At 41.6% G+C, this 26,541-nt stretch overlaps 4 protein-coding genes across 7 annotated transcripts; 3 read left to right on the forward strand and 1 right to left on the reverse strand.

The window, feature by feature from the left end:
* The first annotated feature begins 535 nt into the window (after positions 1-535).
* pak2b (p21 protein (Cdc42/Rac)-activated kinase 2b) lies at positions 536-11,565 on the forward strand. 3 transcript variants are annotated; one of them, XM_080473600.1, is made up of 15 exons: positions 536-656; positions 5,634-5,983; positions 6,102-6,208; positions 6,302-6,452; positions 6,728-6,759; positions 6,851-6,964; positions 7,132-7,264; positions 7,383-7,446; positions 7,911-7,959; positions 8,431-8,543; positions 8,725-8,842; positions 8,958-9,057; positions 9,151-9,347; positions 9,998-10,135; positions 10,249-11,565. In XM_080473600.1, the coding sequence occupies exons 2-15, from the start codon at positions 5,794-5,796 to the stop codon at positions 10,333-10,335; spliced, it is 1,593 nt and encodes a 530-aa protein (XP_080329726.1). In that variant the 5' UTR covers positions 536-656; positions 5,634-5,793; the 3' UTR covers positions 10,336-11,565. The 3 variants fall into 3 exon arrangements, with proteins under 3 accessions (XP_080329726.1, XP_080329724.1, XP_080329725.1); XM_080473598.1 differs by lacking the exon at positions 536-656 and adding an exon at positions 1,173-1,431; XM_080473599.1 differs by lacking the exon at positions 536-656 and adding an exon at positions 1,408-1,922.
* A 336-nt stretch (positions 11,566-11,901) lies between these two features.
* Positions 11,902-13,926, forward strand: rpp21 (ribonuclease P subunit p21). The gene is made up of 5 exons (XM_080472865.1): positions 11,902-12,040; positions 12,139-12,239; positions 13,199-13,281; positions 13,378-13,512; positions 13,662-13,926. Exons 1-5 carry the CDS (start codon positions 11,984-11,986, stop codon positions 13,751-13,753), a joined length of 468 nt encoding a protein of 155 aa, XP_080328991.1. The 5' UTR covers positions 11,902-11,983; the 3' UTR covers positions 13,754-13,926.
* Position 13,927: 1 nt separating this feature from the next.
* Positions 13,928-18,407, reverse strand: aqp12 (aquaporin 12). The gene is made up of 4 exons (XM_080472868.1): positions 18,159-18,407; positions 14,522-15,246; positions 14,263-14,379; positions 13,928-14,182 (listed from the first exon to the last, which is right to left on the reverse strand). The coding sequence occupies exons 2-4, from the start codon at positions 15,114-15,116 to the stop codon at positions 14,055-14,057; spliced, it is 840 nt and encodes a 279-aa protein (XP_080328994.1). The 5' UTR covers positions 15,117-15,246; positions 18,159-18,407; the 3' UTR covers positions 13,928-14,054.
* On the forward strand, positions 18,164-25,928 carry LOC308115398 (nucleotide sugar transporter SLC35D2-like). 2 transcript variants are annotated; one of them, XM_080472866.1, is made up of 12 exons: positions 18,164-18,664; positions 18,910-18,943; positions 19,078-19,164; positions 19,908-19,975; positions 20,148-20,219; positions 20,387-20,455; positions 20,607-20,709; positions 21,409-21,501; positions 22,652-22,719; positions 22,930-23,008; positions 23,098-23,180; positions 24,575-25,928. In XM_080472866.1, exons 1-12 carry the CDS (start codon positions 18,555-18,557, stop codon positions 24,678-24,680), a joined length of 972 nt encoding a protein of 323 aa, XP_080328992.1. In that variant the 5' UTR covers positions 18,164-18,554; the 3' UTR covers positions 24,681-25,928. The 2 variants fall into 2 exon arrangements, with proteins under 2 accessions (XP_080328992.1, XP_080328993.1); XM_080472867.1 differs by lacking the exon at positions 18,910-18,943 and having other exon boundaries at positions 18,186-18,664; positions 19,004-19,164.
* Positions 25,929-26,541: the final 613 nt, after the last annotated feature.

A 26,541-nucleotide genomic window follows, 5' to 3' on the forward strand; every position in this document is an offset into this window, starting at 1 on the left:
GCATCTCTCAAAAAGCCTTGCAGCCTCTCCATAGCCTGGTCGCTGAGCTGTTTCCATAGGGACAAGTCACATATCACACAGTGATGTAAATGCTTGCGATGCTAACTCGGTTCTGCAAACAAATGTGGCGTTGGCGAAGGTATGCGCTCTACTGAGTGCCTGTTCTACTTTATAAATAGATGCACAACTATACAGTGAAACCAAAGGTTGTTATTATCCCCCCCAAGGGCAAACCTCTCCCAGCTTATGTCAGCAAACAATACATAAGCCAAACAAACAGTTATTGTACATACCTTCATTCATGAGTACCTGGAATGAATGTGTGTGTGTGTGTGTGTGTGTGTGTGTGTGTGTGTGTGTGTGTGTGTGTGTGTGTGTGTGTGTGTGTGTGTGTGTGTGTGTGTGTGTGTGTGTGTGTGTGTGTGTGTGTGTGTGTGTGTTTGTGGCTTTCTTTCTTTATTTCTTGAGTGGTGGGAATGGTATGGAATAGCTGGAAACAGGAGGTGGCGGTAGTGCAAATTCACGAATGCCAACTGCTGTTGAACCCAAGTGAAGAAGAATAAGGGAAACAATCATCAGGGACAAGAACGCTGCTAATGAGAGAGAGAGAGAGAGAGAGAGAGAGAGGGAAACAGTCATCAGGGACAACTCCAATGGTAGGAAACAATGTCGACAGATAGAACCAGCAGCTGGTGGTAATGCAACTTTATGGATGCAAATACTGCCGTTATATATTTATATGACATAAAATATATATATATATACGATTTTTTTTAATGTAAAGCATTTTAATATCTGGAGAATTTTGGTGCATCCTTTCAATGTATTATTATAACGTAAAAATAGATATAGATATTAAATGCACTTTTCAGATTTTTCTATGTTGAGAAAATGACTTCCAGTTTGTAAAGTTTCCTCTCGTCTGTCGCTCCATTCTCTCTCCCCCTCTCTCTCTCTCTCTCTGTCTTTCTATCTTTCTCTCAGTATAAACGTGTTTGTGTTTATGAACGTGTTATTGTCGCCCCCGGTGTTGGCGGCAGAGCTGAGCACACCCGGGCTGTAATGAAGGGCTTCAGGCGGGTGGTTGTCCTCTCTCTCTCTCTCTCTCTCTCTCTCACACACACCATTCATTTGAAACGGTGTTGAACAGGCCAGGGTGGGTCGCTAGTTCCGCTTCCCCTTCGCCATAGCGGATCCATCCAAAGGCTGAGAATATAGAAGAAAACTGGCATTGTAAATAGTTAGGAGTCAGGTTTCTAACTTGTAGCGTGTCGTGTCCCAACAAAAACCATCATGTGTCCGTGGAAGTACTATTAAGGGATTTTAAAGTGTTTTGTTTTGTTTTTTAATTTAAAAAAAAAATAAAAAAAATCACGCCGTCGAGGATCGTCCTGGACTTAACTTCTCCACAAGTTTAGTGTGAGATCTCCGGTGAGCTCCGCCGCTGTGCGTCGGTTCCGTTAACCTGAAAAAGAAACCCCAGCAGCCCGGTAGACTTTGATACTGTGCAGCCTGCGCGGTTGCTGTTCAAACCGGCGGTTAGCAGCGGCCGCTTGGCCGGCGGGGGAGAGTCTCCAGTGTCGGGCAGGAGTTGGCGGAGAGCTGCGCGAGGACCGCTGGTCGAGCTAGCGTTAGCTCGCAGCTATAGCACACTTGTTGGCTAAAGCGGAGAGAGCTGCCGTTAGCCTGCTAGCCGCCCCGGTTCACTCCTCTGAAGGGCATTTCACAAGACCCAAAAGCCCAAGAATCACCGCGTAGCACAACAGCCGGCTTTGTGTCGATGTTTGGACGTTTTCAGTCATAGTGTGCGGCTGGTAAAACGTCCTCTTTTGTGTTCATTGGACTCGAGAGAAAAGCAATTTCCATTCCCCCCCCCCCCCCCCCCCTGTTATTCTCGTCTGGGATCTACTTCTCTCTTTCAGGTAGGATTTAAGACTCAAAAACTCTTCTCCCACCTTCAGTGTTTGTCGAATGCAAACAGGATTTCAGTTTTGAGACATTTGTGCTTTGTCTTACCTGAGTCATTGTTTGGGTGGGTAGTCTACCAATATGTGAAGCAGTAGCAGGTTTTGAGGATTTTTCTCTTTCTCTCTCCACACTATTATGTGTTTTTCTATAGTTGTCCAGTAAGAAGGTGCACAGTGGTGTAGTGGTTGTGAAAAGCGTTGACCTGAAGCTGGGCCAGGCCTTTTTGTCTCCAGTTTGCATGCATGCACAGGTGGGGGTGTTCTCTAGGTTTCCTCCAAGTTAAGAGTTAACTGGTGACCCCAAATTGGCAGTCGATGTGAATATGAGGGTGTGTTACTGTGTTTTTGTCCTGTGATGAACTGGCAACCTGTTTAGGGTGTTCCCTGCCTTCTCATATTGTTAGTTGTTATTGCCTCCAGCATACCTGAATCGGGTAAAGTGCTACAGAAGACGGATGGATGTCCAAGAATGTAGCACAGTGATGGGATGGTTATTTCCCTCGCCCTCAAGATTGTCCTGGGTCTGAGGCCCGTTAGTGTGGGGTTTACATGTTCTCCCTGTGTGTGTGTGTGGGGGGGGGGGTTCTTCTCAAAATTCAACCTAATGGTTGGTGATTCAAACTTGGCCTCAGGTGTGTATGCATGTCTGGGGTGTGTCCAGGGTGTACCCCTTATCTTGAAAAAAGCAGTTAATAAGATGTGTGTGTGTGTATATAATACAAAACTTTTTTTTGCAAAAAAAAACAGTCACTACATTATACTCATAACTACACTCGTCTTCACCTGACTTGCTTTTAATAATTAAAGAAAGAACAATCGACACTTTATTGATCCTCTTGGGAAAATTCCTTCTCTGCCTTCCTTCTCTTCTCTTATTTGACTTTAACCTTAACTACACATGCTAGGAGCAATCGTCTTCCCTGCTGGCATGCTCAGGAAGCATCCCGGGGTCAAGGGCCCTGCTGGTGGACCCATAATGGTAACCTGGGGGCGGTGGGATTTGACCCTGCGGACCTCTTAATTCCAAGCCTGCTTCTTTAATCGCAACACCACCAGTAGTATTTCTTGATTCCTTTTTTACTTCACCTTGTTTTATCAGTAGTATGACTAAAGTTTATTTATTCTTTTAAGGAATTTTTCACACACTGCCTCTTTGTGTTTGCCCTGTAAATGACTGGCCACCTCGTCCAGATTAACCGTTGTCTTGCCCCCTCTTCAACTGGGTTGAGCTCCAGCATCCAAGTTTGAAAAACACAGTGGGAATTAGTGCTGCACACAGAGAGCAAACAGTGATGTTAAGACTGTTGCTACTTACAAACAAAAAAAAAGATAATCGGTCACGTTAAAGTTGAAACGTATTCAAAGATACATTTTTTTTTTGTTTGGTTCAAGACAACAGGTGTAAGGCCGCATGATATATTTCATATTTATTTCCATTGCAATATTCACATTTACAATATCCATATCTCATAAGGCTGCCTGAATTACAATAGTATATACAGTATGCAGTGTATTTGGCTAATCAAATTGAACCCTCTTGCACTAGGTGGCATTGACAGCAAATCTTAGGCTCACCAGCTATTTTGATAGGTGAACCTTTCTAGTACTGTGTTGGACACGTTTCTGCCTTCAGCACTGCTTTCATTCTTGGTGGTATAGATTCAATCCTCATAGATTTTCTTCCATACTGACATGTCAGTATCACGCAGTGGATGCAGATTAGTCAGCTGCAAATCTATGATGTGACTGTCCTCTAACACCAAATCACAACATTTCTATTGGATCGAGATCTGGTGACTGTGGAGACTATTGTGTATTGGACTTACTGTCATGTTCCCGAAAGCAGTTTGAGAGGATCTGAGCTTTGCGTCATGGTGAAGTATCCATCAGAAGATGTTACACTGTGGTTTTAAACGATGGACATGGTCAGCAACAATACACGGGTTAGGCTATGGTGTTTAAATGATACTGAGTTACTACAGAGAGGCTCACAATGTGTCAAGAAAAGTTCCCCCATACACGATTACACAAGCAGCAGCCTTTATCCAAGGCAGGATGGGTCCATGCTCTTATGTTGTTTACACCAAATTCTGACCATACGAATGTGACGGCAGAAACCAAACAATGTTTTTCTCCAATCTTATATCATCCAGCATTGATGAGCCTGAAAGATCTGGAACTTCAGTTTGCTGCTTGTAGCTGACAGGAGTGGCACCTGGTCTGATATTCTGCTGCTGGAGCCAAACAGTTTTAAAGTTTGACTTGCTGTGTGCTCATAGATGCTCTTCTGCATATCTCGGTTGTAACAAGTTAGAGTTAATGTTGAGTTTTTAGACACCCCAACCATTCTGCCAATTCTCCTCTGATATCCACAAGGCATTTTGGTCATTTTTGTTTTGCTTAATTTTTCCCACAACAAACAGAGCAACATACATACAAAAAAAAGCTGAGCTAAAGTTCCATGTGTCCAAGATTGTCAATATAAAATGTGGATCGTCCAGGTCTTTCTTGAGTAAAAGCCTTCCATGTGTTTATGTGTGAGAGTTTGTTTGGCGTTTGCTCCTACCAAGACATCTAGACTTTTAATCTAATACGGTTTAAAAAAATATCAATGACCAGCTTAACCACATTGACAACTAATCACCTCATATTCAAATAAGATTTCCATTTTTTCCCCCAATACCTTTGACATCTTTGAGTTGCATGTCTCGGAGCAAAAGTCAGTGGTTCCATAATGTATCTTTTTTTGAATTATTTCTATTCATTCTGTGACTTTTGGAATATCTTACTCAGCCATTTCCTTTTTTTTTGTTTACTTCTTGCTAGCAGTATTTGTAGTAAACATCTATCACGTTTTGTCAGTGAAGAAGGCAGATTTCCTAAGTGAATTACTTCGCAGTTAAAATCTAATTCCAGGTGCATTAATGATCGACTCGCTGTCACTACATCTGTTCAGTTCTGAGAAATGCTCAGACATGTTTTCTCTTTTACAGACCATTCTGACCATAAAGTCAAAGTGGTTGTGCTTGGACGTCTCGGTAGATAAGCAGTTTGTGAAATATATCCGCCGGTTTGGCACCATCGACAACAGCCGTAACGTCGACCAAGTCACTTTATTCGCATTTCCTCCCCATTCTCATGTTCTGTTTGAACTTCACTTAAGCAGCTCATCTTCCATGTCTAAGTAAAGAAATAGTTTCTGATTAGCTTGTTACGATAATGCACTTTTGAACAGGTGTACCTGATAAATGTACTTGTAAGTGAATGATTGCCTGCACTGTGCATTTGTGCTCTACATGTCAAGATATTTGGCAAACGAGATGGAAGCCAACATTGTGGAACTTGTCAGATGTTTGATGGATGTATGAGTGAATTAAATTGGACTTATAAACAGTTACTTCATTCTGTAAAATATTGCTGAACTTGATGGGGAGCTTGCGGAAAATATTTGGTTTGATTTTGGAGCTTTCCTTTGTGCCGGGCTGTGTTCTTGGCGCGGTATTTTGTACAAGGTGAAGTCAGTTTAGAGGAGTTTTGCTGAGACAGGTGAACACAGAGTTACAATATGTATTTCGACAAAACACGGGTTTGAATAATCCTTTTCTGCACAGGCTGAGAAATAAGGTTTTCAAGCCACTGCCTCATAAATATCTGCTTTCCTTCCAGGTACGGCTCGGAGTGTCTTTTCTCGTGCAGTTGATGAGCACATCAGCGCCTCATGCTGATGTGAGCACCGCCGCCCTCACTGTTTGCCACCCTGTCCATCCTCACCCACCGAGTTTCCCTGCCTGCTCAGCCAAGTGAGGCTCACAGCAACCCGCCAGACATGTGTGATAACGGAGACCCCGAAGATAAACCCCCTGCCCCGCCGGTCAGAATGAGCAGCACGATCTTCAGCACCGGTTCCGGCAAAGACTCGCTGTCGGCCAACCACAGCTCCAAACCGCTGCCGTCTGTGCCCGAGGAGAGAAAACCCCGCAAAGGAATTATCTCAATCTTCTCTGGGGCTGAAAAAAGTGAGCTCGAGATTGATATAGTTTGATTATAGTTGTGAAAAATACGATTTATTCAGGTAGTAACTTTGTTTTACAGTTATAATCTTCAGTTTCATCATATTTGTTTGTTTACTTGTAGGTGGCCGAAAGAAAGATCGAGACAAGGAGCGTCCAGAAATCTCCCCGCCTTCAGATTTCGAGCACACCATTCACGTGGGGTTTGATGCCGTAACAGGGGAGTTCACGGTAAACTGCCACCACATATCAAAATCCCACCACCTGTGCTACTTTTTTTACCCATCACTGTCAGACTTAATTTTGTTGTTTCCTTATATTAAGGGTATGCCAGAGCAATGGGCTCGACTACTCCAGACCTCGAACATCACCAAGTCGGAGCAGAAGAAAAACCCACAGGCTGTGCTCGATGTTCTCAAGTTCTACGACTCCACAGGCAACGGTCGCCAGAAGTACCTCAGCTTCTCCTCTTCTGGTAAGTTCATATTCAAATTAGAAGGCGTTCGCTTATCTACTTCGTTTTATGATCATTTTATTATCAAGCAGAACAATGCAGCTATGCTTTGGTTCATTTAACACAAGAATGTAGGTAAATGATCGACGTTCTCCACCCCAGTAGAGAGTTTATAGTAAAATGTTGTTGAACTGAATCCATAAAAGAGAATTTAAGATGAAATGCTTGCGCGAATGTTGTTCAGTCAAAATGTCGACCTAGACCATTAGAGTAATTACTTGTTTTTCATCACACAGAAAAAGATTCTTTCACTCCAGGGCCTCAGTCTGTAAGTACTTCTAGACGTGTGGAGATGCAGTGTTTACTTTTTTTATTCTTATTATTCGTATGAACATTAAAAAGCTTTGCTGTGACTTCAGCCGGTTAAAAAAGGCTCCGAACCCTCATCTCCGAACATTAAAGACATTGATGACGATGACGACGATGAAGCACCTCCACCCATTGTGGCACCAAGACCAGAACACACGAAGAGCGTAAGTCTCCTCCCAACAGTTGGATTCACAAAGGCATGATTGTCTTTTGGATGAATTCAGAATGATTCATATTCCACTTCCTGAAGTATTCTTTATTTGTTTCCTGTTTTTAAATGTATTCTTGTTTGAGTTTGTGTTTTGTTTTTTGTTTGTTTTTCTTTGCAAAGGTTTATACCCGCTCTGTAATCGACCCCATCCCTGCTCCAAGCACGTGTCCAGATGGAGATGTTGCCTCAAAGGCTGCAGACAGACAGAAAAAGAAGGGCAAGATGTCAGATGAGGAGATCATGGACAAACTGAGTAAATCGCTAACTCGTGCTCTCAGATTTATTGTCGCAAAATGTACAGCGATGTCGATGCTTCCTACTGCATACAGTCGCCTTCTCCTTAACATGCGTGATTACAATCTGGTTTACAGGAACTATAGTTAGCATTGGAGATCCTAAGAAGAAGTACACGCGATATGAGAAAATTGGCCAGGGGTAAGTCCAGGTCCATCTTTTACAAATAGAACATGTCCTGCCTTGATATGTATGTTTGATTTTCAATAATGCAAATATAAAGCCTTGCGTGCAAAGACATAATGAGACGGCTTTTTAGTTGTCGGTTTAATACTAAACAATCCAGGGAGTACATGATTTCTTTCTGGTTATTGAAGCCCAATGTTGCTGTGATTAAAAAAAAAAAAAAAAAAAAAACTAAAATGGTTTAAACTCTGATTAGGCAACTATGAGGAAAGTCCCAGTTCCCTTAGTTTCACCGTCTCCAAATAAAGCCTTGTGCCCCCTTACTTTCTGATTCTCCTTTGGGGCACAGTTTCAGCTCTAATGATGTCAAAGGAAGATTAGATGTAATTGTTACGTGCGCATTCACATCGACAGACAAATCTGAGGGGCGAGCTTGTGATGTGCGCTGAGGTAAATTGGTCGTCTTACTGTTTTCACAGGGCATCGGGAACAGTATTCACAGCCATTGATGTCGCCACAGGACAAGAGGTAACAGCCGACTGAGTAATGATTAGTGGACTTAACCCAAAGCTAATTAGAGGCGAAGCATGTTGGATGAGTTCATTTTTGCTAAGCAGCTGTCTCATTACCGTTTTGAATGATAATTGTCAGAAGATGTAAAGCCGTTTTCACACCGACCCAGCAACACGCTTATTTTAACACACCCTTGATGGGTGCAGGGTTTGGGTGAAAGTAAAGTGGTCTGTGGTCTGATTGATGAACACAACTTAGACAGCAGACGTCAGGGTTCAGCGCCTCGCTTGTGAGGGTTGGCCTTCATTGTAAATTTTATCAAGTGCCACAGACACCCGTTTCACAAATGTGTAACTTTCAGTGTGAAAACTGTGTGATGGTGATTTGCCCCATCACTGTACTTGCTTTTGCATTTATTAAAGTTAAAATGGGTAAAAATGCAACGTGACACTTGTGCTCTAAATCTTTTGCGTTTCACGTTGCCAGGTTGCGATTAAACAGATCAACCTACAAAAGCAGCCAAAGAAGGAGCTGATCATTAATGAGATTCTCGTCATGAAGGAGCTGAAGAATCCCAACATTGTCAACTTTTTAGACAGGTGGGTGTGAAGGTGAACCTGCAGCCTGACGGTTTTTAAATGTGGAAAAGTACAGTCTTAAATGATATCTACTAAATGTGTTATGTTGCTACAAATGCATGAATAGAACTTATTTTCAACATTTTACCATTTCAAGTTTGAGAGGAACGATTGGCATTGCGTGTTTGTTTCTCTGTTTAAGCTTCCTGATGGGGGAGGAGCTGTTCGTGGTGATGGAGTATCTTGCCGGTGGCTCATTGACGGACGTGGTCACAGAGACTTGTATGGACGAGGCTCAGATAGCTGCCGTCTGTCGGGAGGTAATGCAACAATTGGCAACCAGGGACATACAACAGCAATCTCATACTTTTATTTGAAAGCTGGAACAAGAGCGGTTTTCACAACTCTTCTCTCCTCTCGTCTCCATAACCGCAGTGTTTACAAGCATTGGACTTCCTGCATGCGAACCAGGTCATCCACAGAGACATTAAAAGTGACAACGTGTTGCTCGGGATGGACGGTTCTGTCAAGCTGAGTAAGTCCAGCGCTGCCGTCGGCCGCCTGACCAGCATGGAACATTTCATGCATCAGTTCTTACCCCTGGCTCTCGCTTCTCTGTCCTCCACAGCCGACTTTGGCTTCTGTGCCCAGATCACTCCAGAGCAGAGCAAACGCAGCACCATGGTAGGCACGCCTTACTGGATGGCTCCTGAAGTGGTCACCAGGAAGGCCTACGGGCCCAAAGTGGACATTTGGTCACTGGGTATTATGGCCATTGAGATGGTGGAAGGAGAACCTCCCTACCTTAACGAGAACCCACTTCGAGTGAGTACAGAGCTTTACTACACATTACACACTTTTAAAACCTCCAAAATAAACAAGCTGTGATTTAACAACAAGAACTTCCCTCTGGGATTAACAAAGTATTTCTATTATTGAGCAAGAGTGCAACACACGCTCAGACACACGTGTGAAACTGGATTTACTGTTGGTGTAAAGGTGACGCCTGCAAAGCTAATAATGCTTTACAATGATGGGGGAGGGATTTGTATGATGGGTCTCTCTGCTGTATACAGATGCTTTTACTTTATGCAGGCATATTGAAGACTCAGAACTCAAACCGCAGTTCTTCCCCGGTGATGTGCTGTGCACTTTTTTATCAGCCATTGCTGAGCCGTCCTGTGCAGCTGATGACGCTCGACAATGTACCTCTAGTGTTGTAAAGTATTTCCTGTCTGTAACGATCATTATTGTCCCAAATCATCTCATTGCAAGCACCGCATTCGGTCTGCTGACGTTACTAAGACCAGCTTTCATTGGCTCAGATTGAAGTGACCCCGATGTGCTGCTGAGCAAACAAACCAGACTTTAAACATTTCTTACTTTACTAGCTCGACTTCGGCCACATGCTGCTTGTTGTTTCCCAAAGTATATATAAGACCTCTGTTCTTCTCTCACGTCTTCCTCACTGCCAGGCCTTGTACCTGATTGCCACAAACGGCACTCCGGAGCTTCAGAATCCTGAAAAGCTGTCTCCAGTTTTCAGAGATTTCCTCAACCGTTGCCTGGAAATGGATGTGGAGAAAAGAGGTGGAGGCAAAGAGCTCCTGCAGGTTGAAAAAATATTTTCTAAAATTAAACTCCATAGTGTTTTGATATAATTTGCATAGAATCTAATCATTTGCTCTTCTCCCCGTGTCTCTTTGTTGGGTTGTCCATCACTCAGCATCCATTCCTGAAGCTGGCGAAGCCCCTCTCCAGCCTCACACCTCTCATCCTGGCAGCCAAGGAGGCCATGAAGGGCAATCGTTAGCTGATGAAGCCAGCTCCCCTGCCTTCCCATGCTGTGCACAGACCATGTGCCAACCATTTTAGATTTTGTGCCAGACAATAGGCTGAGAGTGGCCCGTCACTCTTCATGCACCAGCCTTATAAGCCCTGACAAACCTCACTGTGAAGAAGACCAAAAATCTAGAGCACAACCCCACCGCTGTCCATATGAACTCTTTTTTTTTTTTTGTTTCACTCTGAAGACAAGTCAAATTAAAGTGCTTAGTTTTAGAGTCAGGCATAGTTAATTTTATACGTCACGTCTCCTGGTGACAAGTTTAGGGCTAGGCTTGTATTTAACTTTGAATGAAGAAGACTCCTAGTTCTATGTAGTGTTTTTAATCAACTGCCTTAAACAAATGCAAAATGTTGCCTAATGTATTGATTGTGTCTGTGTCCTTTCCCCCCCCATGATTTTTACTACCTTTGAAATTGATCTTCTCAGCTTGTCGGTGTCTTAGTTATTTTGATACTTGAATTTCATGTTTGTCCCCCTCATTGTTATATAATGTGTCTCATTCAATGAACACTCTTGCTATTTCCACATTGACCCATTTTTATGGATGTTTCTCTTGGTGATTTTTTTATTTTTATTTTTCATAGGAAACATTTTGGTGCATTCATCATCATGAATGTGTGCTGTGATTATATCACACATGGCAGAGTTATTGATCCCTATCTTTCCCCTCCGTATCATCTAGTCTCCTGATAGCAGAGGTGCACCTTACAGGCAAATTTAATTGTTAGATTGACAGGGTTTTTACTTTCTTCTCTATTGTTATTAAAAAAAAAAAAAAAGAGTATTGTATGTTGAATTCTGTCCTTTGTGTTCTTCCAGACTAAACAAGTGCGCTTTTCCCATTTGTATATTGTGTACGTATTATTTAGTTTGATTACATCTAGCCATATCGTGCTGGTTAGACATTTTCTGTTTTCGCCCCTCTCCCTTTCTCTTGTTGATGACTAACAACCTTGTCTGCGCATTCAAATAAATGCATCTGTTTTTTGCTTTTGTGATTTGAGTGTGACAGTGATTCGTGTGCACTGACATTCATCTTTTCCTTTTTTTTTTTTTAATAACACTAAGATTTGTGGTGCAGCATTTTAGATGCATAAAGCTAAAGGGTATGAGCTCAGATCAGATTCTTGAATACTTTATGCATCCCAGTGGGGATATTTACAAAATAAAAACAACAAACCTGATTTGCAACTTAAGTAAAGCATACATCCAACCTCTTATTTATTTAGCTTTTGTTTAAGGAATACAATGTATGTTCCTCCCAGGGTCACCATTAAATATACCTGTGAGGGGTCAAAATAATGTGAAATACTGAGATGTTCATGCAGCTTTGTTCAGTACAAATGTGTAGCACATGATCTCTCGTGATGGATACGGTTTTGTTGTGGGTGATAATATTTCTACTTTAGTCAGAATCAGATTTAATATGCTTAAGACGTTTAAAGAAAGAGACACACGTCGACGTTTTTGTAGTTTATGGGCTTTATTGTGAAGGGTTGTACCGGTAGAGTTCCCACTGCTTCCGGTTCACTGTTCGCGTGAGCACCGCGGATGCTTCATCGGTGATTTCGTTTCAACACGGAAAGTCGTTAGTTGCTGCTCACCTCGTAAAATGGCACAACATCTAAAAGACAGAGAAGCTTTCCAGAGGCTGAACTTTCTTTACCAGGTTGGAAAATCTCTGAATTAATCACAGTATTTGCGGTCTACTCCAGTCACGTGGCTAAGCAGGGCTTCCCTAACTTTTATTTATTTTTTTCTTTACAGGCTGCTCATTGTGTTTTATCGCAAAATCCGGAAAATGTGGAACTTGCTCGTTTTTACTGTTTCACGCAGAAGACAATTACAAGACGTTTAGTTCTGAGACAGTAAGTTTAAGCCATAAGAAGTCTGTTAATTTGAAGGTCTCGTTTTCTTTCAACGCCGGCACGTGTTTCCGGTTTTGGTTTTAAATGGATTTTGAATTGGTTATCTTAAAGTGCTATAAATGTCAACTCATCACAACCCCAATAAAGGAAAAAGAAACCCTTGTGAAAAATGCAAATAACCTGATTTCACTTCCCTTAAAGTCATATTTTATTAATAATACCTAATAAAAAGGCAGGAAAAGTAGATTGGTAGTTATTGATTTCAGTATGGTGATTGTGAATAAAATCTGAAATTCTACCGGAAAACTCTCAAAACAATATAAGGCAGACGTTCATTTACTTGTGGAAAGACTTAGGTGAAATTATTGTGAGTTCCTAAAATTGAGACAGTTATTTAACTTTTTTTCTTTTGCTTTGTTGTTGTATTGTAAGATGATGCCACACAAAACGTTTTATACATTTGTGATGTAAACAGTCACAGGTTTATTGCGGGACATATCATTTTTAGATTTTCCTTTCTTTTCTATCAATAGTCCTACTCACTCCCAGTATTTGTTTTCTATGCTGTTTTTCATTTTTGTTTTGTATCTATTGTTTTTGGTCAGCATCAGTTACATTGATCATAAATAATCACATTAAAGGCCGATATGATTCGAACTAGATGGTGTAAACATATGTATCTTATTAAATTGGCCCTATATAATTAAAACTATTATGGAGTCGCCCTATCAGCTATCAGCGCTTCTTGCTGGTCTCTTCCTGTCAGTTTTAAAAAAGAAACGTGTTTCTTTTTGGTGTTGCAGTTTCAAATTAAGCAATGATACTGATGGGCTTCTGACTAGAGGTGGATGTAGGAACATGTGTTTATGTCACAAACTGCCCATGTAACGGTTAAACTCGTGTTTTTCAGTTGAACTGACATATGAAATGTTCTCTTGGATTCATTCATCTTGTTGCAGAGACCCGTCGGTGAAGAGGACTTTTTGTAAGAAGTGCTGCTCCCTGCTCGTTCCTGGTTTAACTGCAACAACAAGGCAAAAAAGTAAGCCGGTTTTGTGACTTCATGTTTCGCCTGTCGACGTCCTGTCTCAGTCCCAGGTAATGACAAGATTCTTTTTGCTTTCTTCTTGAAAATAAGGACGACACGGGAAGAATCGCTTCACGGTGATAAAGTGTATTCTCTGCGGGCAGTGCAAAACCTTTCTGAATAATCCAGATCACTCGTTATGGGTCGACAGAGATGAGGCACAGCAGGAGCTACAAAAGGAGCAGAGTAAGTAACAGTAAGACTATACACCATTTACAATTAGACATTTCATAATTGCTGCCAAGTGCAGCCTATTTAGTTTTCAAGTGTGCTTTGTAAGAACACTTGCAGGTTAAAAATTTAGCACTCACTATTTGTTTGTTTTTTTCTTCAAGAGATCGTGGAACATCACCTTAAAAACAGCCGAAATACAAAGCCTGGTGGTTCACCGCCTCCCACACCAGGAGCTGCTCAGACTACTATGTGATCTTATTTTTTCTCCACAATATACATTCAAATGATTTTTTTTATAATGGAAAATGGTTTTATTTTGTTGTTGTTGTTTTTCCATTGGGTGCAAATGTCATTGATTGTACCAGACGACAACATGACAATGTCATCTCCCAGAATAAAATGATTGGAGGAAATAATGGAAACGGACCCTGAGAGACTTCTGTCGTTTTTATTTAAAATATCTTACATTTTCCTATCAGATTTATAAAATGAAAGTGAATCCCAAGTGGATATTCAGATTTGTTTTTAAGTAAATAATTGGTCAAAGATCATCTTTACTGTTTCTTCTTTTCGGGTTTGTCTCCTTTGGGAACCCTGAAACGTGTTTTCTGGGAATACAGAAGATTCTTGGCAAAGATCCTTGGAATGTGTCCCATGTACAAAAGGAGAGCCAGAGTCATGCCTAGGAAAAACAAAACAAAAAGCCTTTGTGTTAATAAATTCTTGACACTTGAACATTCAGTATATTCTAGGATTATTCACCTGTTAGAGAGCCCAGCCAGTAGACCACTGCGTATTCTGTGAGAGTGAATCCAGCACAGTGGAAGGTGAGCCCATACGCCAATGCAGGGTTTATGTAAGCTGAGGTGTAGCCGCTCGCTGGAAAAAGAGAATGAACAAATGATGTTAAGATACTGTATCTTTGAAGAAAGTAGACGCGAAGTAGGTTTTCTCTTTACGACGGGGTTAAGGAACTAGATGCAGGGATGGTTTAGGAAGAACTGGGTGACCCCGGGCTCACCTGTGTGGGACAGGAATGTGAGGAGGCCGGCAATCAGGGGGACTCGGATCAGTGCAGACCTGCGCCGGAGGTTTAAGTAGATGAGGTGAAAGATGAGCGCACAGACACACTCGGTGAAAAACCCCTGAAGCAGCGAGACCAGCAGAGACGTGCTGCACTCTCGAGCCATCAGGTTTTTGATCATGTGCATGTCGGTCAGCTCCAGGTTCCAGTAGTACCCGGCCACGAGGAGAGCCAGGTGAGCTCCAGCGAACTGGGCTGCCAAAGCCAGCATGGTGGGGAGAGTGGCGGTGTCGAGCTGTAGGAACTTCTGCACAGCGACGCTGGGATTCCCCAGGGCGCTGCCGCAGATGATGCCATGAGTCAGCAGCACCACAAACAGTACGGTCACGGTCACGTCAGGACCCAGTCCCCCGGCCCACTGACCCACCTCCACAATGGTCTGCACCTCCAACCTGCACGCCACCAGCATGAAAGTGGAGGCAAACTCCATAAGGAAGCTGACCCGTGGCCATTTTGTCAGGGCCGTCCGAACTGCGGCTGCAAAAATCACAACGGACAGGAAGTATCCGAGAGACGCGTTCAGTCCAGACATGGCTCCGGTAGGGTGTCCACTGAAATGAGTGAGGGGTCGACTCAGCAACTGCCCTCTCCTGTTGGACAACGTGGCATAGGCACGGACACATTTCTTATCAGAGACACGTCAGGTTTTATCCTACAGCCACCTGCCAAAATACACAAGGGAACATGCAAGGTCAGGTCAGGAAGCTGGACTCCATTCAAACAGTCGTTTCTGGGGATATTTATTTAGCTTTGTTCTCTCAAAGGAAAATGTAGTGTAAATTTTCTCCAATTGCTGAGTGGCTTTGTCTTAGATATGTCATTCCAACTCAACATAATTATATGTGAGGGCTCTCGAGAGTGCAGAGCATCACTAAAGCTGGTCAATTTGATCCTTATGGGACTTTGAATGTCTTGAGATTACGTACTTCATGAATGTCTATCCAACAGCTGTACATTTCAGAATAAAATTATCATTTCTACAAAACCAACATCTACATTACCAGGAAAATCTAGTGCTATTCTACATAATGTAGCTATTCACCGATCATCCAGCTTTCTTTCTGTCTTTCTTTCTTTCTTTCTGTCTTTCTTTCTTTCTTTCTTTCTCTTTCTTTCTTTCTTTTGTCTTGCCATTGAATAGTGATAATGATCAATTGTAATGTTTTCCTTGTTCCTGGTGTTTTCAGGTGAATGGTACAAAACAAAGAAAGAAATAATCTCAGATTTCAAAAGGACTGGTTAATCTGGTTTTGTTTGTAACACGCCCTCTCATTGGATATGACAGTTGCATATGCGTATTTATGTATTTAGTTTTCAAAGGGTTCAACGTTGTTGTCAAATTGTTAAACTATACAAATGCTTTCAACGTTGATGCCAAATCCAGACACTTGTAGTTTATAATGTATGCAGTGATTTGACACCACACCATGTGTGAGTTTTAAATGCAGGAAATGGCAAATGAGTGCTGAGATGCTCCCTTTCTGGTACAACCAGGTCTGAAGATCAATTTAAAAAGGTTAATACCTTGAAGAAGATGCTGAGGTCAAAACATTATTTTGGATGTGCAGTTTGTTGTGTGAGTCATTTAGTTTTTCTTTTCTCTTGTATTTTAATTAATATAGAAAGTAAATATTAGTAAAAAAAAAAAAAAGCTGTATGTTTTCCTAAATTCACAATGGCAGTATTATTGTGTCACTATAGTTGACACCATTGTTGGAGGAGTTGAAAAGAATAGTCTGAAGAAAAGATCAATGGTGAAAATGTATTTGTTCCTAAACTAATGGAGGTACGTTTTCAATAGATATGAAGTGCGCTGCAGGCTAAGATGTTGGAAATGTGTCATTTGCACTTGACAAATAAAAGGATTGAACAGTATTGACATTTAAGATATAGCAGCAGGACTTACAAACTGTTACATTTGTTAGAAGAGAAATTTTCAAATGTTTTGAATATATTGCACATAAAAAGACAAGCATTTATGTTTTATTCTTTCTAATTTGATCTCATATGTAATGTGAATCAAAACACAGTTCCTGAAGATCACATTTCATAAAATCAATGGGTGTTTCCTTAATTTTAATTGTCAGGCATCAAGAGTTTAATATTAAAGTATAAAAAAAATTAAACAATATTTTGTACCTATATATTTGAGAAGAAAGAACAATATATATTTTTGCAGTTGATAAGTACATTTGAAAAATAAATGGAAAAGTTGGCAAAAATATTGCTTGGACAAATACAGACATGTTGCAGTAGGATAAGGTTATTTTAAATCTTGGTATTTGTAGTCATTTTGACTGAGTGTATAAAAATGTAACATAGTTTAAGCCATAAACTATAGTTGAGTGGTTGTCTCGTATCGTATCGTATCGTATATATATATATATAAAATATCATATATCATATGATATTATATTGTAAAGAAAGTGGAAGTAACAAATCACACCTATTTTTCAAAGTTTTTCTTGTCATAACATAACTAATAGACAATAACAGAGTCCGTGTAGAAACTCATTATAACAGATGAGTAATACAGTCATTACTATTTGAGTACTTTGTGTAGTTAGTCAATCCATTTGATGAATTCCTAAGTACCACGTAATCTTCTTCACTAGTTGTTAAATTAGGAGTTCCAACTCGTTGCGTAATGTCATTTAATATGCAAACCTTTTAATTGGCATTTAAATCAGTCTATCAATGTGCAGTACCTTTTTTATCTTTCTATGGACACACCTAGTGCATGAATACGGATACGTACTTCCGTATACGGAAGAGTTTTAGGGCCACTGAAGAAAAAAAAAAAATTCGGAGGCTAAAAAAACAAAAAAACCTTCGTGGCCCCAAAAAAAGTCGAAAATCAATGTCGAGATTTTTTTTTTTTCACAGAGAGACGTCAATCCATCCCTCATCATTTGCCCGTAGATGTGAATTCACATTAAATCACTTAATTCTGACTATATCGGGTTGCTTACTGCTTATGGACATGTGATTTTACACAGGATTTCCTTGATTAATAAGAACACATTTAAATAAGCAGCCGGGGATCCGTGCCTTTGTCCTTCGTACTCGACGAACTTCCGCGACGGAACAAGGCAGCAGGCTGCTCTGTCTCTTATAGTCCTGATACTGATGATAACTGCACCGTGTTTATGAGCGAGATTCTGTCCTGAAGCATCTTTTCATCACTTCATTAAACCGCCTGATATGCATTTTGAGGAAGCAGTCACACGCGCTGGCATGTGGATGGACGGACTTTTTTTTGCACCTTGAAAAAAAAAAATCTCGAATTTGATTTTCGACTTTTTCTGGGGCCACAAAGGTTTTTTTTTGTTTTTTTTAGCCTCCGAAAAAAAAATCTCGACTATGATTTTCGACTTTATTTGAGGCCACGAAGGTTTTTTTTTTTTTTTTTTTTTTAGCCTCCGAATTTTTTTTTTTTCTTCAGTGGCCCTAAAACTCTTCCGTACTTCCGTACCCCTGGTGATAATGTGTAAAATATGAAGAATTTCGCCATAAGATCGATGTATAAACAAAGCGTCCCTCCGAACTTGTGATTGGATGAAACGGGTCATACGTCACGCTGGGAACCAGGAAGTGGAACAGTGATGGAGATAACTCCGCTGCTCTCAGGATCGTATCTCCATCCACCTCTCGCTTTATGCCCCCCCTCACCGCCATGAACGAGGGTCCGCGGTGTCTGCCCGGTACGTTCAGCTTCGCGAGTGAGTGCAAGCACGGTCCGCAGCCGCATACTCTGACACCGACTTCAAGCGGCAGCATCTAAATGTGCTCAGTTTACCATGTCAGTTACTCTGTGATGTGCGCGCGGAAGTTGAGGAGCGTCGACGTGCCAGTGCGTGCATGTGAGCGAGCGAGTGAGTGCGTGCGTGCGCGTGTGCCGGTGGGTGTGTGAAGAAGCCCGAGAGTGAAGAGATGGCAGAGCTCACACAGGAATGAGAACTTGTCGGGGATGGCGGACGAACCTCTGACACTGTTCCTGAAGCTGTTCGCTGCCGGGTTCTACGGGATCAGCTCCTTCCTGATCGTCGTGGTGAACAAAAGTGTGCTCACCAACTACAGGTACCGGTCCCGGCTCGCGTTTCCTCCCGGGTTTGGGCTCGATAAAAGCGGGCTACGCTAGCTAACCTGGCTGCTGGAACTAGTTGCCTCGGCTGAATCCTCGCCGAGCAACACGGCGACAGATTATTAGCTTAGCAGCAACTTCTGACAGAGCCCAGGGGGAACTTTAGTTTGTCTTGCATTTTGAGGAGCTTTGCTGACCCGGTTCGTTTGCTAAACGTTAGCTGACCTCTGTTCACTTTTAGGTTCCCCTCTTCAATATGTGTCGGGATTGGACAAGTAAGTTTGCTGTTTCCTCTTTTTCTTCTTCTTCCCCCACACACCCCTCATTGAAAGCAGGCGTGCAGAGAGCCACATTGAGCGCGTCCTCTCTCTCTCTCTCTCTCTCTCTCTCTCTCTCTCCCTCCATGTAGATGCTGGCCACAGTGGTCGTGCTGTGGGTGGGCAAGGCAGCGAAGGTGATCACCTTCCCAGACTTCGATGACAGCATCATTGTCAAGGTGAGAGTTCCATATTTTGGTGGACAAACCCTTACAAACTCAGATTAATTTATGGTTGCTCCAAGGACCAGGAATGGGCCGATTTGGTTTTTGTGAGGAACTGCAGAATTCATTATAATTCAACGAGAAAGGTGTCTCTGATTCTAATGAAGCTAAACATTGGGTTGTGGGGGGGGGGGGCTGCACATCAGCAGCATCTCAGCCCAAGATGCAGCAGAATCCACTTGCAAACTTACAAGACTAAAGTTGAAGCCCCTTCATTGACTCCCTGTCAGCCTGGGAGATTTCCAGTATGTGACAGAGCAACAGTTGGGAAAGTGGATCGCTCACCTGCAGCACACTGACATGAAATAAGTGGATCTGCAGTTGACACCGGAACTGAAATGTTATGTTTGCTTTTAAATAGTATTGACACAGAAATTCTGTTTAAATAGTTTGAGGTTAATCACCTACAGACTGGTATTAAAAACAAGTATTACCTGTCAAGTGACTTTCAGTTACATACATGTGTGCTTGGTCTACTTTATTTCATGTGTCTGTATTTCACTAGTTTGTGAATCGTGTCCTAAAGATCACTTCCTCTAAATTCTAAATTTGAGTTTCTGCTTCGAAATGGACTTGAATACATGTTGCCTGTCAGGTGTCCAAGCTGGCTTATCGTACCTGTTCCTCTCGGTTCAGTCCATTGTTGTTGTGGCTATTCTTTCTTTACCTAAGCACAATGTGTCATTCCGGTTTTCTAGACATTTCCTCTACCTCTCCTTTATGTGGGAAATCAAATCACTGGTCTATTTGGAACCAAAAGGCTGAAGTAAGTTCTCCTCTAAGCATCTTGCGATGCCCTTCTTTCTGATTTTTCCTGTTGCGTTTTACGTGTGGAGAATTGCGTTCTTTATTTTTCTTGTTTGTCAGTCTGAATGCCGGTGAAAGCTTTTTAATCTGTTGCGTCCTTCATTAATGATTCAAACATCCTTTCCCCCCAGTCTGCCGATGTTTACTGTCCTCAGGAGGTTCTCCATTTTGTTCACCATGCTGGCTGAGGGGTTTCTGCTCAAGTAAGCTCGCTCACAACAGAAAACCCACTCGGTCTGATCGTTGTTTTCATCTCTTTTGCTAATTGAGTCACCAAGTCTTCCTCTTTGAAGACCAGTCCTGGCTTTTATTTACAGCTCAAAGCAGTCGGATTGTATTTCATTGCTCTCCTGTCTTTGACCTTTGGCAGGAAGAAATACTCCCGGCCAGTCCAGCTGACGGTATTTACAATGATCCTTGGAGCGTTTGTCGCTGCGAGGTAAGTTGTGTTGCAGCGGGGTGTTTAGGCTGTCAACCACACCAGAATTACCTGCCCTGCAAAGAGATGCCCTGTGCTGATAGATTTGCATTTTTTTAGCTCATACTATCTTTAAAGGTATTCAAGATATTCTTCTGTACTTTGTTCTTAGTGCCGACTTGTCCTTCGATCTGGAAGGATACATATTCATTCTCCTGAACGACGTCCTGACTGCAGCCAACGGAGCCTATGTGAAACAAAAATTAGATGCAAAGGTATGTGGCAGCAATGTCTGGTGAATAGTGGCCAGTGTTGGGTCTGAGCTGTTTTTGGCATTGAATGTGAAAGTAGAGAAGCAAAAGTGTCCTTCAGTGTCTCGCTAAAAGGACCTTGGAGAGTATAAATACGTTGAGTTGGTTCTTTTCACTCTTGAATAACTTCATTTCTTATTTCCGGGGGTCTGTATTGTTCTTTGTAGTTAAAGTATCATTCGTGGCTCCCAAATATTCTACAAACATTGTTGTGCTGCTTTAATTAATTTACTCAACTTCGGCGATTGTGAAAGGTCTTGTCGCTCTTTTCAGTTGGTTTTTATGTCACATGAGCAGACTGCTGGGCTCTCCTGTTACAGCAGAGGCAGAGCTGGATCCAGATTTAGGCTGTGATGTCTGCAGAGCACCATCTGCTCACACCGAGCTCAACAGAGGGGTGTGTGTGAGTGTGTGAGTGAGTGTGAGTGACGCTGGGAGGGAGTGTTAAAAAAAAAAAAAAAAGATGGAGCCGTGCGAAACAGAAATACACAAATGCAAACAAGAGGTTCTCGGTGGTGCAGAGGGGCTGGCCATGCGTGACATGTGTATGCTAGTTAGGGAGGAATGCACAGAAAATTCTCATGAATAAGCGTCTCTGTTCTGACTCTTCCTATTTAGGTGTCCGTCCCTCTTTCTGATTCGACGTTCTTTTTCCTCTTTCAGGAGTTGGGCAAATATGGATTATTGTATTACAATGCGTTATTTATGATACTACCCACGTCGCTGTTGGCTTACATGACTGGAGACATAGAGAAGGTGAGCTCTGGATGCTGTCATGGTTTTTTTTTTTTTTTTTTTTTTTTATTAATTCCTTTTATGTGTAAAATTTCCATTTCTTGTTTTGTAACTTTCATGAGTTTCTGGCCTTGCAGCATAACATGTACTCCCAGGTTCAATTCTAAATTAAAGACACTACACACACACACACACACACACACACATATATATAAGTATGTGTGCTTTAAATATGAGCTGTCCTTCTGGTCTGCCCAGCTGGGGCCCCGCAGCCCAGAGGGCACAAAGATGCTATTATGCACTCCGAGTTATTCCAGCAGTACCAACAACTTCACTTAGCTGAATAAGCACAGCACCCAAACAGACCGCCGCCCCCTTTCAAGCATTCGGAAAACTCTGTGTTGGATTTTCGGTGTTTGCTGCATCACTGCCTTGTTGCCAGCTCTTAAAACATTCCTTGGGAACTCGAGTTAACTCCCTTCATTTCCTTTTCTCCCGTGCCTTGCCTTACTCGACCCATCGTGCTCACATAAGCAACATCTTGTGTGTGTTTCAGTTGTGTGGGACCTTAAATCTGTTTAGACTTTGTCATTATGGGGGCTTGATGGGCTTTTTGTTCTTTGACAAAAGCAAATCCTCGTAAAAAAAAAAAAAAAGTGCTTTAGGTGAAGACATGTTTTTAAGTTTAGCTTAGTCAATGGCTACTTCTAGCTGAGGTAGGGTTCCAAAATTGATTTTAACCACGCAATGTTCCCAGAATAATCGATATATATATATATATATATATATATATATAATGTGTGTGTGCAGACAGCTCCGTTCTTCTAAACGTGATTGTACACGTCAAGTTAATGAAAAGATATTAAAAAAAAAAAAGTATATATATGAATTAGTCTGTTGTATTTTCTTTCCCCTCTCTGGAGGGTGAGAAGCCTGAAGGCACTCTAAACCTGAGGTCATGTTGTTGTTGTGAGTCGATGACGATATATGATCACGAGTTAAGTTTACAATTAGAAATAACCTCATGGTTCATCTATGTTGGGTTAGACAGTTACAGACATGGTGATAGACTGCATTATGTCATTTAATGGGTGTCGCATGAGATGTTATGTCAGTCGTTGAGTTTTACTATTTTTTTTTTTCTTTTTTCATGCCGCGTTTCTCCCGCCAGGCGGTGAACTATGACGGTTGGTCGGATGCATTTTTCCTCTTCCAGTTCATCCTCTCCTGTGCCATGGGGTAAGAGATTTGGGCCAAAGTGCAAGCGTGATGCACAATCCGGATCACGTATAGATTGTACCGTCTGTAACCCGACCGTGTTTCTGTGGCGTGCTGTGATCTTGGTTATGAAGCTGTATTGCATTCAGGCTCATGAGCCCCATTGTTTTACTGTGGAAGAATTTCTGACTGTCATTTTGACTACAATAGGTTTTATTTTTCTTTATCCAGATTTGTCCTCATGTACTCCATTGTGCTTTGCACACAATACAACTCGGCTTTAACAACTACGATCGTGGGCTGCATTAAGGTGAGCGGGGCTGCATTGCACGTTTCCTCGGTTTACAGAGTTCAGTACTGAAAACGGTAGAAACCACAGCGTCCATTCTGGTTCTGCAGAATGTCCTGGTGACGTACATTGGGATGGTGTTCAGTGGAGACTACATCTTCTCCTGGACCAACTTCATCGGCTTGAACATCAGGTATGAAATCCTTTTCTAAATCAACCCCACAGAGCCTGACGACACCTCTGCACCTACACGGGATGGGAAGTTGGCAGGTTGAGTCCTTGGCGAAATCGAAACGGTTTTTCGCTTCAGCAGCGAGCAACTTGGCTTTACTGATGATTGTGTTGCTTCAGTCAGTCCCACTACTGGCTGAGTGAAATGGTTAAACTATCAGAGGAATGTCACTGTAAATCTGCACACAATGAATACGGGCGACATTGAAGGACATTCCCGGGTTCATCTCAACTGCTTTGGTATTTTTATTTAGTTTAACAGCGAAAGAGACTTGAACTTCTGCTGCATCGTTTAAAAGAGTAAAGCCGCTACAGGCAGTGTGCCAAAAATACTCCACAAATGATTCACAATAGATGTCTTGTCTTCAGCTGGAATACAAAATGAAATGTGATCTGGTATGTCAGAGTGGACAGTTGTAGTATTACAAGTTTCTTCGTAACTAGTGACGGATTGCCAAAGTTTTTAATTCCTCCAGAGGTTCAGTTTATGGCCATTGATTCTTGTAAGTGATGCTCACGGTAGGCGGGGCTTGGTTTGTTTGTTCTCCCCATTTGAACTCGGGTAGTCAGGTTCATCCCACAGTCCACAAATATGCATATTCAGTAAATTATGGTCTTTCAATGACCCGTAGCTGTGGATGTATGACTGCCTTGTGTTTGTTTGGTCCCGTGGTGGTCCACGGTTGGATTCATTAAATGGGTATTAGAAGATGTTTGATTTGGAAAAAAAAAAAACACGAAGCGAATTAGCTCTTAAAAATTGGAATTACATCTGCGATATCAGAGTTTCTCTTATCATGCCAAAGCTGAGACTTGTGAGGTGTCTCCCTGTTGTCAGTCAATTTAAAAAAAAAAAAAAAAAAAAAAAAACAGCAGGAAGTGAAATTGAACACTACGACGGGGTTCAGGTAACATGCTGGCGCCACCTGGATTTTTAAAGTGCTAAGCATCTATTTCACAATGACCTCATTTGTTTAGAGCAGAGAAAACATTACTACAAGTGCATCAAGCTGAAGCATTAAGAGATTACGCAAATGTGTAATGTGACTCAGGAGGTCATGTTTGCTTTTATCTATCCAACGTTTTGAAACTTTTGTTTAAAAGTGAATCAGAACATCAAAAATTGTATTTAATGGGCCAGAATGCTGCTGACGTCGACAGGCGGCAGGCTTGCGTGTCGGATCCTGTTGAGAAATATGTCCAGTTTTCCCGCCAGAGACGTGTTATAACAAGTTTATCTTTATGCAGATTCAGACTAGATTTTTAACTAATCTAAAGAAGGCCAAACTAATAATATTAGAAACTAATTCGGGTTAGTTTTGTGTATTGTTTTTACAACGTGTGCTCTCTCTTTAGTATCGCTGGGAGTCTGGTGTATTCCTACATCACCCTGAGAGAAGAGCAGTCCAGCAAAGCAACTGAAAGCACCAAGATGGAAATCAAAGGCAAGGTTGTTGTATGACGGAGACACTGGATTTTACCCTTCTTTTTTTTTTTCTGTTGACAAACAAGAGAACTTTTTTTAATTTATGGAGAATTTTTCAGTGGCAAAGACGTGGGATTGGCAGGACTGGTGTTTTCAGAAACCTCCGCTGTGGTCCCGCCTCTCTGCTGCTGCCCTGGTTACAAAACCTCTCAGAGGGGTCGTAGGTTGTTTGTGGTTGGTGTTTTTCTTGTTGACTATTTGTATTTTGATACTGTACTTGTAAGTATTGGAAACAAGGGAACACAGAACTTGTGCTGTCGATATATTTACACTTTGAAAACTTCAGCGATGGGGGGGAAAATGTTCCAGCGTTTGAAAGCAGGATCGGCTGCACTGATCAGCTGTTTTCGAGTGTCGCTGTCCGAGGATTACTCATGGGAATAATAAGTACTGGCTGTTTTGAAGGCACAACCCTTCCTTGACACTGCCTTTTTCAGTTTTTTGCTGTTTACAAGGAATGTAACTTTAGATGCCTTCTGAGCACAGCGAGATGCACTTCCACTGTCATTTTCTCTTCTTTTCAGTCTTTATCGGAGTGTATGTTCTTCTTCTTTTCTTTCTGCGCAAACACTGTTAACGGCTTGTTCCAGACTTATGGTAGCGACGGTGATCTAACCACCACAGTGGATGGTGAGCGTGGCTCCTCCCTCTTTGAACCCTGATCTAAAATGACGGTTTACATTTACTTCCCTTAAGTATTAGAGAATGTTACTTGTGCACTCTTCAAAGCTATACCCGCTTACCCCCTATGCAGAATTACCATGCAGTACCTGTACTAAAGGGTTCGTTGTTTTTCACGGGGAGGTCAATTCAGGTGTTTCTATTTCACGTCGTGGCACTTTTAACTGAGGAGGCGTCTGCAAAGGGGTGGAAACAAATGGACCCAGTTCCTGTTACATTCACTGTTGGGATTGAGATTAATGTATTTTCCTTAAATGTAGTTTTTTTTTTGTTGTTGTAAGTATTAAAAGGGGGTCTTGGTTATTTAAACATTTAATAATCAGGTACGAGTATTGGCTCTTTATTTTCTTTCTTCTTTTTTACTTTTTTAACGGCGTCATTTTCTATTTATTACTTTTTGGGACTACGATAATTCTTTTCTTTTTTTTTTTTCTGGTGGACTTGCTGGTGAAGTGTTGATGGGGATCACATCTCAAACAGTAATGATGAATTTGTAGCTGAAACACAGTGATGTATTTTTGCATTAAAAATTCTGTTTTCATGTGTTGTGTTTGAGTTCACATTTCAAATCTGACATCTCCCGACAGCGAGCCAACTTTCTTTTCAAGGTTGTTTTGTGCAAACTGTCGGCAATGCCACGTGGGTGCACTGGGTGGCAGTAGTGAACCGTCTTCAATATGAAAGGCAACTTTTATTTATTATTTCAGCCACGAGGCAATTCAAAGTGATTTACTTACACGTACAGTAAAAATTCTGAAAATACATTAAAAAAAAAAAACTTGATCAACATGAAAATAGAAAACTAAATACAAACTGGCAATACAAGAATTAAAGGCAGTGAAGGATAGAAAGGTAATGGCACCATGGTGTGTTTTCGTCCTTAACTTTGTGTTGAATTGGAAAATATTTCACACTGTATTATACTTTAGTACAATTCTCAGCTGATTTTAACCTTCAGACTGGAAATATCTTCCCCCTTAGTCTGTAAAAAAAATGACAAATGCTGTAAAAATTTGGTGCCACTCCTCCCTCATCTGATCAAGCAGTTACATTTAAACTAGAATTTTTAATCATATCTTGCCTCTAAATTACTTTGCATGAATGAAGAATTCGTTCCCAGACAAGTCGTTCGGCACCACCAGGAGGCGCCAGAGTC

The sequence above is a fragment of the Lipophrys pholis genome, assembly GCF_963383615.2.
Source record: "Lipophrys pholis genome assembly, chromosome: 10".
Taxonomy (NCBI): domain Eukaryota; kingdom Metazoa; phylum Chordata; class Actinopteri; order Blenniiformes; family Blenniidae; genus Lipophrys; species Lipophrys pholis.